The sequence below is a fragment of the Neophocaena asiaeorientalis genome, unplaced genomic scaffold, assembly GCF_003031525.2.
Source record: "Neophocaena asiaeorientalis asiaeorientalis breed wild unplaced genomic scaffold, Neophocaena_asiaeorientalis_V1.1 scaffold138, whole genome shotgun sequence".
In the NCBI taxonomy this organism is placed as follows: Eukaryota; Metazoa; Chordata; class Mammalia; order Artiodactyla; family Phocoenidae; genus Neophocaena; species Neophocaena asiaeorientalis.
Genome location: NW_020172632.1, coordinates 5,318,644 through 5,334,866, shown reverse-complemented (window position 1 = coordinate 5,334,866; position 16,223 = coordinate 5,318,644). Strand labels below are relative to the sequence as shown.

Below are 16,223 nucleotides of genomic sequence, written 5' to 3'. Positions count from 1 at the left end.
GATTAGGTATAGTCTCTGTGGCTTTATAACAAGTACCGTGGACTGGTCTGTAATACAATGTTATGTAGTATTTATCTGTTTATTTGACACTTCCTCTTCTCCACAAAACTGTTAAGTTCTCTGAAGGATTTATAAATTATGCAAGTTCCAACACATAAATAGTACCTAGCATAGGTATTTAATGAAATGAATGAACGGAGTTCCAGGTCCTGCAAAAAAATTAGAAATTTCTGCAGTAAAACCACTGGCCTTTTCCAGAAAGCAACTGTTACAAACGGATGACCAAGGAATCTGAATCTTGAAGCATTAGTTTTAAATTTTAAAGCAAATGCCCAGAATAAATGTAGACAAGACACACTTTACATAAAATTTGTAACATTTATTTAGGCCAAAAAAAAAAAAATCCCCAAAACAAAAATCTGTATACACAACAGTAATACCTAAGTGATGTCCTGATTTAAAACACCATGATTCATGTACAGGACACTCCCATTCATCTGGCCACAGTAAGAACAGTGCCTTCAGTCCAGACAATTGACAGCCTTTGAAATGTATACACATTACACTTTCCAATGAATTTTTCATATCCTTTAAAAGGAGTTAAACTCTTCCATCAGAATTCAAGCAAAAGATAGCTTTTTCCATACTCACAAGTCAGTGAGAATTTGACAGTGGGAATTCTACAAAAGTCAGGGATTTAAAAATTTTATTCTTACAGATTATCTGAAAGTATAAATCTTGACATAACATCCTCCCATTTTTAAATGCTCTCAAGAATTTCCTGCTTTTATGAAAGTATGTCTCAGCTTTCATTAGCAAAGTAGCTTCTTGCTTCTAAGCTGATTAAAGTAAGCTTAAAAGAACCCAATTTGAACAATTTTCCAAAATAAGTTCAAAATTAAGCACATATTATTAATGAACTACATTTATGATTTCTCATAATTTGATTAATTTGGATTTTCTAAATATTCTCAATAGCCATTCTATCTAGCTATGCAGTTAGGTTGTGCTGTCCAAAGGAGCTTTGCTTCATCCAGAGAAACGAGAAATAGCATTGATTTTCCCATAATTTACCCAAAAAAAATTGGGGGAGGGGAGAAACAGGCAGAGAAAGTTCTCTCTTAGGCTATCAATCAGTTAACATAAGAATGTCTTAGGTTAAGATTTGGAAACCAAAGAATGCATAATTAGGAGTGTACATGTCACACAAAATCTATGAAATACTAAAAAAAGATAAAGCAGTTACTCATTTAAAGCACACTCAGCAAAATTTCCTATCATACTGCTATTTTCACCACTGGATGAAGTCTGGATTTGCATTATTACTTAAATAAACAGTTCATGAGTTAATACAAAAAATGAAAAATGTGTCAATACAAAGCAAATGGTAAAATTTAAATATCCAATATCCACACAATCATTTGAAACTGCTACAATGGATTTGAGAGGGAAACCATAAGTTTGCAAACCTCTCTGTAAGCTATCTTGGAACGCTACTCTGAAGCCCTAGCCATATAAAGCCCCCAAACAAGTAACATACAGATGAAACTGCCCACGTCAGCCAACAGTATGATATTGCCTTTAACTTACACCTTCAGTTTAATAATACTGCTTATCTCAAGATAAAAGTTGCACAATAACCAAATAATGTAAACAGACCATTAGAGGGCAGGAGAGGGGTGGGTTTCAACATATACAACAAAGTAAGTTTATTTTCCTGGCTACTCATGACCTCTTTTCAACCTTGGGTATTGCTGCACCTTGTTCTATGGGGGGACAGGGTGGGGTGTCAGGCATTTTAAAGCACTAAGCCAAAACCATGGTTCATTAATCGATTCCACCCTAATTTAGCACATAATGAACCATAATAAAATATGTTTTCATCAAAATGTGCTCCAAAGGTCTAGATGATGGCCCAGTACTATCTTGAGCATGGCATAATTTAAAATATAGCCAAATGAAAGTGACTGGGGAGAAAAAGGGCCAACTCAAAAGGTCCCACTAGCAAGATCAACTTCCTAGGCTGGATATACAGCACTGATATTTTAAAACATGAATCCTTGATTCTTTGGAAGCTTGCAAACAAAAGATATCATGAAATTAAATTCCCATAGTTACTTTGTGGGATTCATCTCTACCTTGGGTAATTCACTTAAATTGACTAGTGCCACTAAATGGCATTCCTGTCCAAGGGTGAGGAGTGGCAATATTTAAGGTCAATTCCTGGATCTGTGAGTCTGATATGACTTTTTTAATTCTCACCTAAGATCAGTAACCACTGAGTCCTTGGCCAGAGAGTAAATTAACCCCTTATTACTACTTGATTTGATTTATGTTCCTTTTCACCTGCAAAAGGAAAAAATGATTTTTTAGAGTATAAAGAGAACAGCAAAACTTACTTGATGGAAAGAATGAGATACCCTAATTATTTTTGCTTTAATTTCAGATTGTTCTTGTTTTACTCAATAAATTTACACATGCATCCTCATAGTTTAAAAAGTCTAATTCCATTTCCTTTAGTAGATCTATTTCCTTTTTCCTTTAGTAGATCTAAACCTTGCTGTTGCTTGTGGACTGATGTAGTGATGATTTGCAATATCTGAGCACACCAATGATTTGAGCAATGAGTGGTTCAATCCTAGTCTAAATTGTGCTTGAAACAGCACCTCTAAGCCACTGAAGAGGTAACCCTTGAAGGCACCAAGTTCTGTTACATTCTAGTGTACAAATGCAAACAGGAGGCCTAATAGATTCTTTCTGTAGAGACAGGCCAGTTACACCTCATAATTTCAATTTATATATATATATATGTATATATACATATACATATATACTGTATTATAGCCAGATTCAAGACCTTATAGACAATGCAGTGCCATAATTAGATACACAATTTTAAGAGCCATCCCAACCACAAAGGCACTAAATTTTTTATATATTTGGGATGTGCCTAATTATTTTGCTTTTAAGATTCAAAAGTATCTGGCCATTACCAGTGCTCAAAGGAGCAAATTTCAATTTCAATTTAAATACATTTGAGTCTTCAGCTATAAACACGTTATTCTGAGTAATGAAGGGATTTATTGTTTTCCATACATTTTTAGCCATTTTTGAAAACAATTCATGAAGACAAAAACCTAGGATTAGCCTAGAAGGAACATGTACTTTTGTCTTGAATAGGATACAATAGAAACTTGAAGCCAAACTTCTCAAATAGGCTTTTCCTTAACTACACAAGCTAGAAGACCTAGAAATGCTCTACATAGCTAGCGACTCCAAGCTTTTGTAGGCCATCCTATTTTCTACATTTTGCCTTAGATATTTAAAACCCAGAAAAAGGGGGAAATTTTAAAAAGAATTTTCCATTTCCTCTGAAATAGAAATAATCTGTGAAAATTTATCTCACACCTATAAAAATTCCTTAAACTGGTTAAGTCAGAATTAACCCATAATTTAATATGGTTTTTAATGATTCTAAATATCTATTTTCATTTAGTTTAAGTTTTCACTCCTGTGAAGGAGTACCAAATAATTCAAGTATGACTACTGTGACAGTGGTATGAAATGTGTATGTCAAAAATATTATCAGCATACTAATAAGCCAGCTCCTTTCTAAATAAAAATGCTTCTGAATAATCACCATGATTTTAAACGTATTATTTAAAATCTCTATTGAAAACATTTTGGCCATCTATGAAAAAGATGCAGTCATCTAAGACTGCAGGTTAACTTTATTCACAAACTAAAATTTAAGGTGGATACTCTGGTTTCTCTTCAGATCGTATAAATCTTTTGCCTTCTTTTTTGTTTAATGAAAAATAACTCTCTTGGTGACTTGCTGCCTCCCAACTGCCATTATTGGCAACTGATTCTTTACTGTAACAACTCTCTTAAAGGAAAGCCAACTGTCTAAAAAATAACCCATCACAAAATATTTCCTTTTATGCACTGCAACTAGAATCATTACATTTAACAATAGTCTAATTCTTCTTGTTTACTTTTGGCAGTGAGATGTGGATATCCTTCCCCAACATGAAAATATTAAGATACATGTAGTCTGAAACAAAAGAAAATTAACTTCTCATGGCAAAATCTACTGTTGTTAATTGTATTTTAAGTGAGCAGGTAATTCCATGTGTAGTCTCTATTCCACTGAACAAAATGACTTTGAAATAGAGGGGAAAGGGTGGTCTGTTTGAGGAAGAGACGGTTTTTGTAAAATTCACATTTTCACAACAATATGACATAAAGAAATTCAGAGAGTTAATCTCTAATGCAGAATGCTGTAATATTTTAAACTGTGGTGCTTGGGGAAATATTTCTAGAGAGTAACCAGCAGTCTGTGTAGGAAGCAGCAGCCCATGCCTCCAGGAATAACTATGAAGAACAAGCTACTGTGCAATGCGTCAGGAGACGTGGGCCCCAGAAGAGTAGCCAGTCCCAGTTTAAAAACTATATACCACAAGAGCAGACCTTTTCCCAGTTCCTCAACTCTATTTTCCCTTAGTAGTTTTTCTTTTTAATATATTTTCTGCCAGCCATCCGAGCACCAGCCAGTGAGTAGCTTTCACAAGGAGAGGACTCAGATTTCCATTCTTTCACACTAAGAAGGACATCTTATAAAAGATACACAGACAGAGAATAAAGGCATTTTATACAGAAGCAATATAAAATTTACAACTGAAGCAGTGCCAGAAATCAGGTTAACAGCTTATCTGAAGCTGCAAATTGACTGAAGGGACTTTAAGATCAGAAAGTCTGGCCTAAGGGTCCGTGCAAACTTCCTCATAAAACTGTAGAATTTTAAGCACAAGTAAGTTCAAACACTGAAGGATGTGGAAATTTTCCTAAAAGGCAATGATCAAGGAAGAGACTCTTCTCATCTGATAAGTTAAAAATCACAAGACAAATCAGAGACTGTTCACATGGGCAGTACTGTACATTATCAATCCCATACTCACTTTATGACTCTTGTTGCAGAAACCCCCAAAACATCAGAGAGGGTAAGATATTCCAAGTGAATCTATCACAAAAAGAATTTCTGTGATTCAATTATCCAATTACCTATAGCTATCAATTTAGTCTGGCCTGGGGCTGCTTTTTACAGGGAGGTGGTCTTCCATGGCGTACAATGTGTTTCTCTAAGCTGTCCAGGATGGCCACAGCAATCTGTTGGACATGAGGATCAGTCTGTTCATGTTCTTTGATGTTGTATAAATGCTGCAATCCTCCTTCCTCAATCAGCATGCTGCAATACCTTGAGGCTGAAAGAAAACAGGAGAAAGACCTTTCCTTAAAAAACTTAATTTTCTTTTTGTGGAATAATTTTATTTTTTTGCTTAAATTTAAGCTGTTTTGCTATTGCTCACTAACATAAGTTAGAGCTTGAAAAATATCTCTGTAATGATGTTATGCCTACACTACAAGGCCCACACATAGATCACAGATAATACACATACCATTTTATATATATATATATATATATATATAAAAATCATAACCATAAGACATAGACAATCTTCTTTGACCCCCAAATCATGAGTAAGATGGGTACTATTACACTTTTATGCATTTCCTATGTTAAAAAAAAAAATGTAAGGCTTCCCTTGGGGCAGAATGGTTAAGAATCCGCCGGCCAATGCAGCGAACACGGGTTCGAACCCTGGTCCAGGAAGATCCCACATGCCGCGGAGCAACTAAGCCCGTGCACCACAACTACTGAGCCTGCGCTCTAGAGCCCGTGAGCCACAACTACTGAGCCCACTCGCCTAGTGCCTGTGCTCTGCAACAAGAGAAGCCACCACAACGAGAAGCCCGTGCACTGCAATGAAGAGTAGCCCCCACTCGCTGCAACTAGAGAAAGCCTGCATGCAGCAACAAAGACCCAACGCAGCCAAAAATAAATAAATATTTAATAGCAGTCATATTGTACATGCAGTATTCATTATTTTTAAATATTTTTTTCCTTTTGCCTTTTTTTACACATGCCTTTTAAAGTTTTTTTTAGTTTTAGTCATATTTATTTAGTCATATATAAAATTTATAAAGTTTATTTTTTTAGTTTTAGTCATAAAGTCTAATTTACACACAATAAAACACACCTTATTTAATCTATAGATTTATGAGTTTTGCTAAACGTATACACTTGTGTAACCACCAACACAATCAGGATATGGAATATTTTCAACAACTAAAAAGTTTCCTTGTGCACCTTTGAAGTCAATCTCCCCTGCACCCTTCATCCCAGGTAACCACTGTTCTAATTTCTGGGATACAGACTTTTGCCTACAGCTTCATATAAATGGACAGCATGTAACCTTTTGTGTCTGGCTACTTTTGCTCAGCATGATGTTTCCAAGTTGTTACCTGTATGTAATCTTTTTTTGTTGTTCTAAGCTGAGAAGTACTCCACTGCATTGAATACGTCACGTTTTTAATGTTATTGTACTGATGGACATTTGTTGGATGTTCTCTCTCCCTGAGCATTTCATTACAATGACTAAAAATGCTATAATCATTCTTTCACACGTTTTTTGGGAACTTTTCATTTCCTGGATCTTGAGAAAATACCTAAAATGATGAGCAAATGCTAAATGTATGTTTATTTTTTTATTTTATTCTTGATTTTTATTTTATATTTTTATACAGCAGGTTCTTATTAGTTGTCAGTTTTATACACATCACTGTATACATGTCAATCCCAATCTCCCAATTCATCGCATGCCCATCCCCCACCACCACCACTTTCCCCCCTTGGTGTCCATACATTTGTTCTCTACACCTGTGTCTCAATTTCTGCCCTGCAAACCGGTTCATCTGTACCATTTTTCTAGGTTCCACACATATTCCTTAATATACGATATTTGTTTTTCTCCTTCTGACTTACTTCACTCCGTATGACAGCCTCTAGATCCATCCATAAATGTATGTTTAACTTTATAAGAAATCACCAAATTGTTTTCTGAAATGGTTGTATAATTTTTCATTCCCATCAGCAATGAATGAGAAAGTTGCTTCACGTCCTCATCAACACTTGTCATTGTCCACCTTTTTGATTATAGGCAGCCTTCCTAGCAGGTGTAAAGTGGCTTACACCTCACTGTGGCTTTAATTTATATTTTCTAATAACTAACGATGCTGAACTTTTTTTTTTGCCATCATGACAGTATCTTTATTTTTTAAATTTTATTTATTTATTTTTTGGCCATGCCCTGTGGCATGCGGGATTTTAAGTCCCCTGACCAGGGATCAGACCTGTGCCCCGTGCAGAGGAAGCATAGAGTCTTAATCACTGGACCACCAGGGAAGTTCTGAACTTCTTTTAATGTGCTTATTGGCCATTTGTATATTTTCTTTGAAGATCCTTTGCCAATTTTTAAACTGGGTTATTTTCTTTTTTACTATTGTCTTTATATATTCTGAAAACAAATCTCTCATCAGGTATATAATTTGCAAATATTTTCAACCGTTCTGGGAGTCGTCTTTTCACTTTCTTGATGGTGTCCTTTAAAGCACAGAAGTTTTAAAATTTTTTATTAAATCCAATTAGACTACTTTTCTTTTGTCACATGCTTTTGGTGTCCTATATAAGAAATCACTGCTTAATCCAACATCATAAAGAGTTATACATATGCTTTCTTTTAAAAGTTTTATATGCTTATGTATATGTAAATGTAGTTCTTATACTTAGGCCTGTAATCCATTTTTGAGTTAATTTTTGTATATGGTATGAGGTAAGGGTCAAAGTTCTTTCTTTTACATGTGCCTACTCAGTTTTCCCAGCACCATTTGTTTAAAAACCTGTTCTTTCCCCACTGAATTGTCCTGGCACCCTTGTGAAAAATCAATTAACCATAGATGCATGGCTATTTTTGGACTCTCAATTCTATTGCATTGATCTATTCAACTATCCTAATGATGTTGAGCAGTTTTCATGTGCTTATTTGCCATCTGTAAATCTTTGGTGAAAAGTCTGTTCAACTCTTCTGTCCATTTTCTTGTATTCTTTTCTTATCATTAAGTTTTGAGAGTACATGGTATATTTTGATCACAAACGCTTTATCAGACATGTGATTTGAAAATTTTGACCCAGTATGTGCACTGACTTCATTTTCTTGACAATGTCTTTCAAAAAGCTGAAATCCGTAAGTTTGATTTGTTCATGTCCAATATAGCAGGTTTTTCTTTTTCTTTCTTTTTTTTTTCTGTTCTGTGTGGCTTGCGGGATCTTAGTTCCCCAACCAGGGATTAAACCCGTGTGCCCTACAGTGGAAGTGTGAAGTCTTAACCACTGGACTGCCAGGGAAGTCCCTAGTTTTTTCTTATGTAGATCATACTTTTGTGCATATTTAAGAATTTGAGGCAAGAATATACAGTGGAGAAAAGACAGCCTCTTCAATAAGTGGTGCTGGGAAAACTGGACAGCTACATATAAAAGAATGAAATTAGATTAAAGATTGACAAAGGCCAGGAAATTAGATGAAATTAGTAAGTCAGAAAGAAAAACAAATACCGTATGCTAAGACATATATATGGAAGCTAAAAAAAAAAAAGTGGTTCTGAAGAACCTAGGGGCAGGACAGGATAAAGACGCAGACATAGAGAATGGACTTGAGGACATGGGGAGGGGGAAGGGTAAGCTGGGACGAAGTGAGAGAGTGGCACGGACATATATACACTACCAAATGTAAAATAGCTAGTGGGAAGCAGCCGCATAGCACAGGGATATCAGCTCCATGCTTTGTGCCATGTCCATCTAGAGGGATGAGATAGGTAGGTTAGGAGGGAGACACAAGAGGGAGGAGATATAGGGATATATGTATATGTATAGCTGACCCACTTTGTTATAGAGCAGAAACTAACACACCATTGTAAAGTAATTATACTCCAATACAGATGTTAAAAAAAAAAAAAATCTGCCTAAGACAAGGTTACAAATATTTTGTCACATTTTCTTGTAGAAACTTTTAAGTTTTTGGTTTCATATTTAGACTTATGATCCATTAAGAGTTAAATTTTTTAAAATTAATTATTTATTTTGGCTGTGCCAGGACTTAGGTGTGGCATGTAGGATCTTTAGTTGTGGCATGTGGGCTTCTTGTGGTATGTGGACTCTTAGTTGCAGCGTGCATGCAGGATCTAGTTCTCCAACCAGGGACCAAACCTGGGCCCCCTGCACTGGGAGCTTGGAGTCTTAGCCAATGGATCACCAGGGAAGTCCCAAGAGTTAATTTTTGTATACAAAGTATGAATCAAAGTTCTTTTTTTTTTTTTTGCAGATAGAGATACACTTGATGCAGTACCGTTTGTTGAAAAGACTCTTATTCCTCTATTGAATTGCTTTGAACTTATATCAAAAACTAACTAACCATGGGCTTCCCTGGTGGCGCAGTGGTTGAGAGTCCACCTGCCGATGCAGGGGACACGGGTTTGTGCCCCGGTCTGGGAAGATCCCACATGCCGCAGAGCGGCTGGGCCCGTGAGCCATGGCCGCTAGGCCTGTGCGTCCGGAGCCTGTGCTCCGCAACAGGAGAGGCCACGACAGTGAGAGGTCCGCGTACCGCCTAAAAATCCCCCCAAAAAAAAAAAAAAAAAAAAAAAAAAAAGCCAAAGTGTACAGAGAAAAAAAAAGAACAAAAAAAACCTAACTAACCATACGTGTATAGGTCTGTTTCTGTACTCTCTATTCTGGTCAATTGTTCAATTCTTACATTTATGCCTGGACTTCCAATTGGTGTCTGAAGTGAGGGCAGTTTTGTGGGACTGAGCCCTTAACTTGTGGAATCTGACACTATCTCGAGGTAAAGTGTCAGAATTGAACTAAATTTGTAGGACACCCAGTCAGTGTCGGCTGAGAAATGGAGAACTTTTAGGTGGGATGTGGAAAAAACACATATCAGAATTGGTGTCAGAAGTGGGATTTGCTATCCTGGTCCTGGCTTATGGAAACATGTGGTTAGGGAACAGAAAGGATAAAAAGGTGAGGGACAAGGAACCTCTGGTTCTTGGGTGGCTACTCCATGATGTGGAGTAGCAGCTGTGCTGCAATCAGTTACTAACAGTAAAAGTTACCAATGGAATTTATTTTTTTATTTATTTATGTTTTTAAGAGTTTTGTTAAATGTTTTTTTATTTTTTTAATTTAATTTTATTTTTTTGCGGTACGGGGGCCTCTCCCGTTGCGGAGCACAGGCTCCGGACGCGCAGGCTCAGCGGCCATGGCTCACGGGCCCAGCCGCTCCACGGCATGTGGGATCTTCCCGGACCGGGGCACGAACTCGTGTCCCCTGCATCGGCAGGTGGACTCTCAACCACTGCACCACCAGGGAAGCCCAATGTTTGTTTTTTTTTTAAAAAAATATTTATTTATTTGGCTGTGCTGGGTCTTAGTTGCAGCAGGCATGCCCCTTAGTTGCGGCATGCAAACTCCCAGTTGCAGCATGCATGTGGGATCTAGTTGCCCAACCAGGGATCAAACCCGGGCCCCCTGCACTGGGAGCATGGAGTCTCAACCACTGCGCCACCAGGGAAGTCCCAACCAATGGAATTTAGAGATGACTCCAAACCTGACCTGCAATTTTTCTATCTAATCAAGGCAAAGATTGACAAAAGGCCAGGATTCCTTGGCTTGACTCCTTACTGGGGACTTAAAGCCTTTTGCACAAGAGTGGGTAACTTAGGAAGTGGAGAAGTTCCTGGTGAAGTCCTGATGTGGGCTACAATTAGAGAGTTTAAAAAAAAAATGTAAGGATTGACAGGATTATGAAAGTTGGGAGTGTTTTTTTAAAAATATTTATTTATTTGGCTGTATGGAGTTTTAGTTGCAGCCCACGGGCTCTACAGCCTGCGGGCTTAGTTGCCCTAAGGCATGTGGGATCTTAAGTTCCCCGTCCAGGGACCGAACCCACATCCCCTGCATTGGTAGGCAGATACTCAACCACTGGATCACCAGGGAAGTCCTGAAAATTGGAATGTTTAAACAGACTTTATGTAAAGAAGTCGTGTCTCCTTTGCCTCAATATTTTACGGAAATGAGTATTATGTCTGGCTGGGGAACACTCTCCTACCTAGTACTGTACGACCAACATCTGTGGATGATTACAGTTAGGAATATAAGGGTTAAAAGAATTAAGGTAAAAGTTTGTAGGAGAATTGGTACGGTTGAACAGACTTTATGTGAAGTGGTTACATTTCTTTTACCTGATGGTATTATGAGAATGAACATTTTATTGACTGGGAAACGTTTCCACTACCTAACATCATAAAACAGAAAGCATGTAAATCTACCTTTCAAGCAATGTTAATTGGGCATGCTAAATGGGAACCAGTAAGGTTGCCCAAGCCAATGCAATGTAGAATAGAAGCTGGAGTGCTGGTAGGGACAAATTCTCTGTGCCATAGCCCTATGTGAAGGACTGACTGGGGTTTATGGCAAAAGCCTGTGAGTGCCTACCAGAGATGATTACTGGGACTTTGGACTTGAGAATTTCCATTTGAGGGGCATTTACTACCTTGCTATTTGACATTAATTGAAGCGACCCTCATGACTGAAGGACAAAAAATGATCTTCAAACCTGAAATACCCAGGACGTTTTGAGTGGTGTCAGAGAAACACTCTCATGGGGATGGCAGTGCCCAGAAGAGTTCCATGATAAAACGGAATTGGTTTATACAGGATCGTGCTACCTGGAGAATGCAAGGAGATACTCATGAGCAGGAAGCCTCTTTCTCCCTAGTCAGTCCCTAGGACTGACTTTGGAACTGCACAAGGAGCTGCCAGATTGTATAGTCACTTGGACAGTGCCCTATAAACAGCTCTCCAACAACCAACAAACAGATGCTTGGTTTATGGATAGCAGTTCCAAGGTAAACAGACAACATCCTGTTTGGAAGGCCACCATTCTGATTGAAAAAGGTAAAACCAAAACAGCTCTGTGGACTGAACTGCACGCTGTTTTCCCATCCTTTCCCAAGGATGAAAAACTGAATAGTGGTAAAAGCCTCTGTTTGGGTTTTTTCATGGGCAGTGGCCAATGGTCTAGCCGTGTAGGCGGATACAAGGGCAATGGAAACCTGGTCATTAAGGCAGGACATATCTGTGCCCATCAGAAGAACTCTCTTCCATGTTCAGAAGCTGACTGGAACTGACAAGCAGATATCCCAATGTGCTTGCTTGAGGTGGCCACCTGAGTCCATGAGATGAGTGGATATGGAGGAACTGCAGCAGTGCAGAAATGGACTGAATCTAGACATATTCCTCTTGCATTTTGAGGCACAAAGCGCCAGAGTCAAGGAAAACGTTTTCTATCCCTACAGTGTCCAACGATGGGCAGAGAGACATCCTCCTCAGAGTAATAGTTTGACAGAGAATTGGAATGGGCAATTAAAACACTAGTTATCTAAAATCGGAGATGGGAGGGAGGGGGGAGATATAGGCCTGAAGGGCTAGCTTTCACACCTTCACGAGTATATGAGTGGAGCTAAAAGAATGTCCCCACTAGGGACTTCCCTGGTGGAGGAGTGGATAAGACTCTGCACTTCCAATGCAGGGGGCATGGGTTTGATCCCTGGTCAGGGAACTAGGTCCTACATGCATGCCACAACTAAGAGTTTGCATGCCACAACTAAGGAGCCCACATGCCGCAGCTAAGAAGCCCTGGAGCTGCAACTAAGGAGCCCACATGCTGCAACCAAGGATCTGGTGAGCTGCAATTAAGACCCGGCACAACCAGATAGATAGATAGATAGAACATCCCCACTAGATATTCTCCTGTTTTTCTGGGGAACCTGGGGAAGAGGGAGTGGGAAAGGATGTTGATATGATTATGTAATTCTTGCTAAGGGAGGATACTGGTATAATGACTATACTTTTTTCTTCTTCTTCCCCATATCACAATGTTTTTTAATTCCCCTACCTGGTGCAGTGGTCACAGAACCAGGGCTGCAACTACAAATGCTGGAAGCAGGGATGATTCCTAAGCAAGAAATTGTAACTATGTTGTAAACTCTTTTTGTCAGGATTCCCAAGGGCCTAATGGGTTGGGTTATGCCTTAACTCCATCTGGCAAAATTGGGAATAACACTGAATGCAACTATATTGCCTCGTGGTAAAAACAGCCCGCTAGTTCTGCACCTATGTAATCTTACCCTATCTGAATGACAGCGGACTGAGGGGGAGACACTTGCTAGACTAGTATTGCTGTTGGCAATCTAGACCAACACAGTGGCCAAAATTAATGTCCCTTCCAAAGGTGGAAAAGTTTGAGTGTACATGAAGAGAAGGAGGAACAGGAGCTGAGGGTACAGGAATGAATAAATAGGCTATGTAATAAGAGAAATTCAATATGACATTAACACATCAAAAAAGGCTCAGAGCGGGGCCTCCCTGGTGGCGCAGTGGTTGAGAGTCTGCCTGCCGATGCAGGGGACATGGGTTCGTGCCCCGGTCCGGGAGGATCCCACATGCCGCGGAGCGGCTGGGCCCGTGAGCCATGGCCGCTGGGCCTGCGCGTCCGGAGCCTGTGCTCTGCAGCGGGAGGGGCCACAGCAGTGAGAGGCCCGCGTAATGCAAAAAAAAGGCTCAGAGCAAGAGATGATATTATTTCTTAGTTAAAGAGCAATATATGGCTTCACCCTAAGACCATTCTGCTTTTGGAGCCTTACAAAATCTACTGGAAGCCTGCAAACCTCAGTGGCCTTGCCCTGGGAGACATCCCACTCTGTCACCTCATTACCGTATGTCAAAAGGGGATCCTTATGAATGACAAAAGACACTCCTATCACTCAGGAAATTATAAAGGTTTGAGGAGTTCTGTGCTAAGAACCAGGAACAAAGACCAAATATAGTTCTTATTATATCTTCTGGTCTTTGATGACAGATCCCTTAAAACAAAATGATTGTAACAGTTAACAGATACTAGCACATTACTAGAGTCTCATTCAGTCATTAATAATTAGTCCAGTTTATCATATGAAAATGTCTCTCAGGGCAAGGAAGCATTCACCATGTTGGTGAATGCACTCACATGCCTGGATGGTGGGACAGCCTAGTTCCAAGGGGACAGAAGCTCCTGTGCTCAGAATCCTTCAGAACCCTGGCCTATGTATCTCTTAATCTGGCTGCTCATCTGCATCCTTTATAATAAACTGGTAAATATAATTAAATGTTTCTCTGAGTTCTGTGAGCTGCTCTAGCAAATTAATTGAACCGGAGGAGGGGGGGTTGTGGGAACCTCAGATCTACAGCTAGTCAGTCAGAAGCACAGGTAACAACATAAACTTGGGACTGGCATCTGAAGTGGGGACAGCAGTATTGTGGGATTGAGCCCTGAACCTGTGGGATCCGACACTATCTCCAAGTAGACAGTGTCAGAATTGAGTTAAATTTGTTGGACACCCAGTCAGTGTCTGCTAAGAATTGGAGAACTGCTTGATGAGGTATGGAAAAAACACACATTTGGAGCCACAAAACACCTGTCTTGATTACTGTAGCTCTACAGTATGTCTTGAAGTCAGGTAGTATATAACTCCTCCAATTTTGTTCTTCGTTTTTCTAAGTTGTTTCAATATTCTAGGTCCTTTGCATTTCTGTATGAATTTCAGAATCAGCCTGTGAATTTCTCTTCTGCTAAGACTGCTAAGATTTTGACTGGGACTATATAAATCTACAATACATTTGGAGAGAATTGCCATTTTAACAATAGTTAAGTCTTCCAACTCATAAGTGCCATCCTTCTGTTAGGTTAGGCCTTCTCTAATGTCTCTCAGCAATGCTTTGTTTTTCTCAGTGTACAGGTTTTGTACATCTTTGCCAGATATATCCCTAAGTATTTCATAGTTTTTGGTAAAACTGTAAATGCCATTTTTTCATTTATACTGGTTGTGGCTAATATAAAGAAATGCATCTGATTTGTGTATATTGATCTTGTATCCTGGAACCTTGCTAAACTCACTTATTAAGTCTAGTTGCCCTCTTGTAGATTTCATGGGATTTTTCTACATAGATATCACGTCACCTGTGAATAAAAACAGCTTTACTTCATTCTTTCCAATCTGGATGCCTTCTGTTTCTTTCCTGATCACACTGGACAGAACCTTCATTACAATGTTCAATAGCAGTGAGGTTGGACATCCTTGCCTTGTTCCTGATCTTAGAGGGGAAACAGTCACATTTAATTTTTCACTATTAATTTTGATGTTAGCTGTAGGATATCCTCAGATGCTCTTTCTGCATCTACTGAGATGATCAGATTGTTTTTCTTTCCTGGTCTGGTAATAGGATGAAACACATTGACTTTCAAATGTTAAACCAACTTTGCATTCCTGGAATAACCTCCTTCGTCCTTTTTATATACTGTTGGGTTCCATTTGTTAAAAAATTTTTAAGAATTTCCTCATCTATGCTCATGAGAGATATTGTTCAGTAATTTTCTTTTCTTATATCTTTGCCTGGTATTGATATCAGGATAATTCTGGTGTTCTTGCTTTCTAATTTTGTTTTAACCAGCTTTCTTTCAGTTTGGATATTTTCTACTGCTGTGTATTCAATTTCACCGATCTTTTCTTATTTGTATCTACTCTTAAGCTCACCCAAATATTTTTCATGTCAAATTTTTATTTTTTTCCTCCTCTTAATTTCACGTTTTCTTTAAAATCTTGGATCATATCTATAAAAAAAGTTTGCATTTTTTTTCCTGCTAATTCCATCATCACTACCATTTCTGGATCTGTTTCAATTGTCTAATTTTTCTCCTGGTTATGGGTCATATTTTTCTGCTTCATCTTTCCTCTAGCATCTTTCCTCTTACCATATAACTAAATATGTTGTTGAGTGTATAGATTTTGTTGTCTTTTTTAACAGAGTGCTTAGTTTTTCTCTGACAGACAGTTTACTTGCAGAGCAGCTTGATCATTTTAAGACTTGCTTTTAAGCTTCACAGGGTTGCCTTAGAGAAACCTTTAATTTAGGGCTAGTTTAATCTTTTCTGGCATCTGTAGTGAATGTCCTGGGTATTAAGTTCTTTCCACTGTTTGGAATTTGAATATTTTCTAACCTGTGTAAGCTCCATGTGTTGTTCAGTTAGCAGCTCCTTGGTATTTGTTCTTTTTCAGGCCTCAGGAAGTCTCACCCTAGGCATGCACAGCCTAAGACTCAAGAAACTCCTATGAAGATTTCTGAAGTTCTTTCTTAGAACAGTGTAAGTCTCATTCACCACTGTCATTGA

General features: G+C 38.6%; 1 protein-coding gene across 3 annotated transcripts in view; it reads right to left on the bottom strand.

Annotated features, from left to right (window-relative positions):
- Positions 1-364: 364 nt before the first annotated feature.
- The window catches only part of ZYG11B (zyg-11 family member B, cell cycle regulator), a 76,238-nt gene continuing 60,379 nt past the window's right edge, over positions 365-16,223 (bottom strand). For all 3 annotated transcript variants that reach the window (XM_024739285.1, XM_024739284.1, XM_024739286.1), the window contains one exon: positions 365-5,264. In XM_024739285.1, coding sequence (XP_024595053.1) covers positions 5,074-5,264 — 191 coding nt within the window. In that variant the 3' untranslated portion in view covers positions 365-5,073. The remainder of the gene's footprint in view (positions 5,265-16,223) is intronic.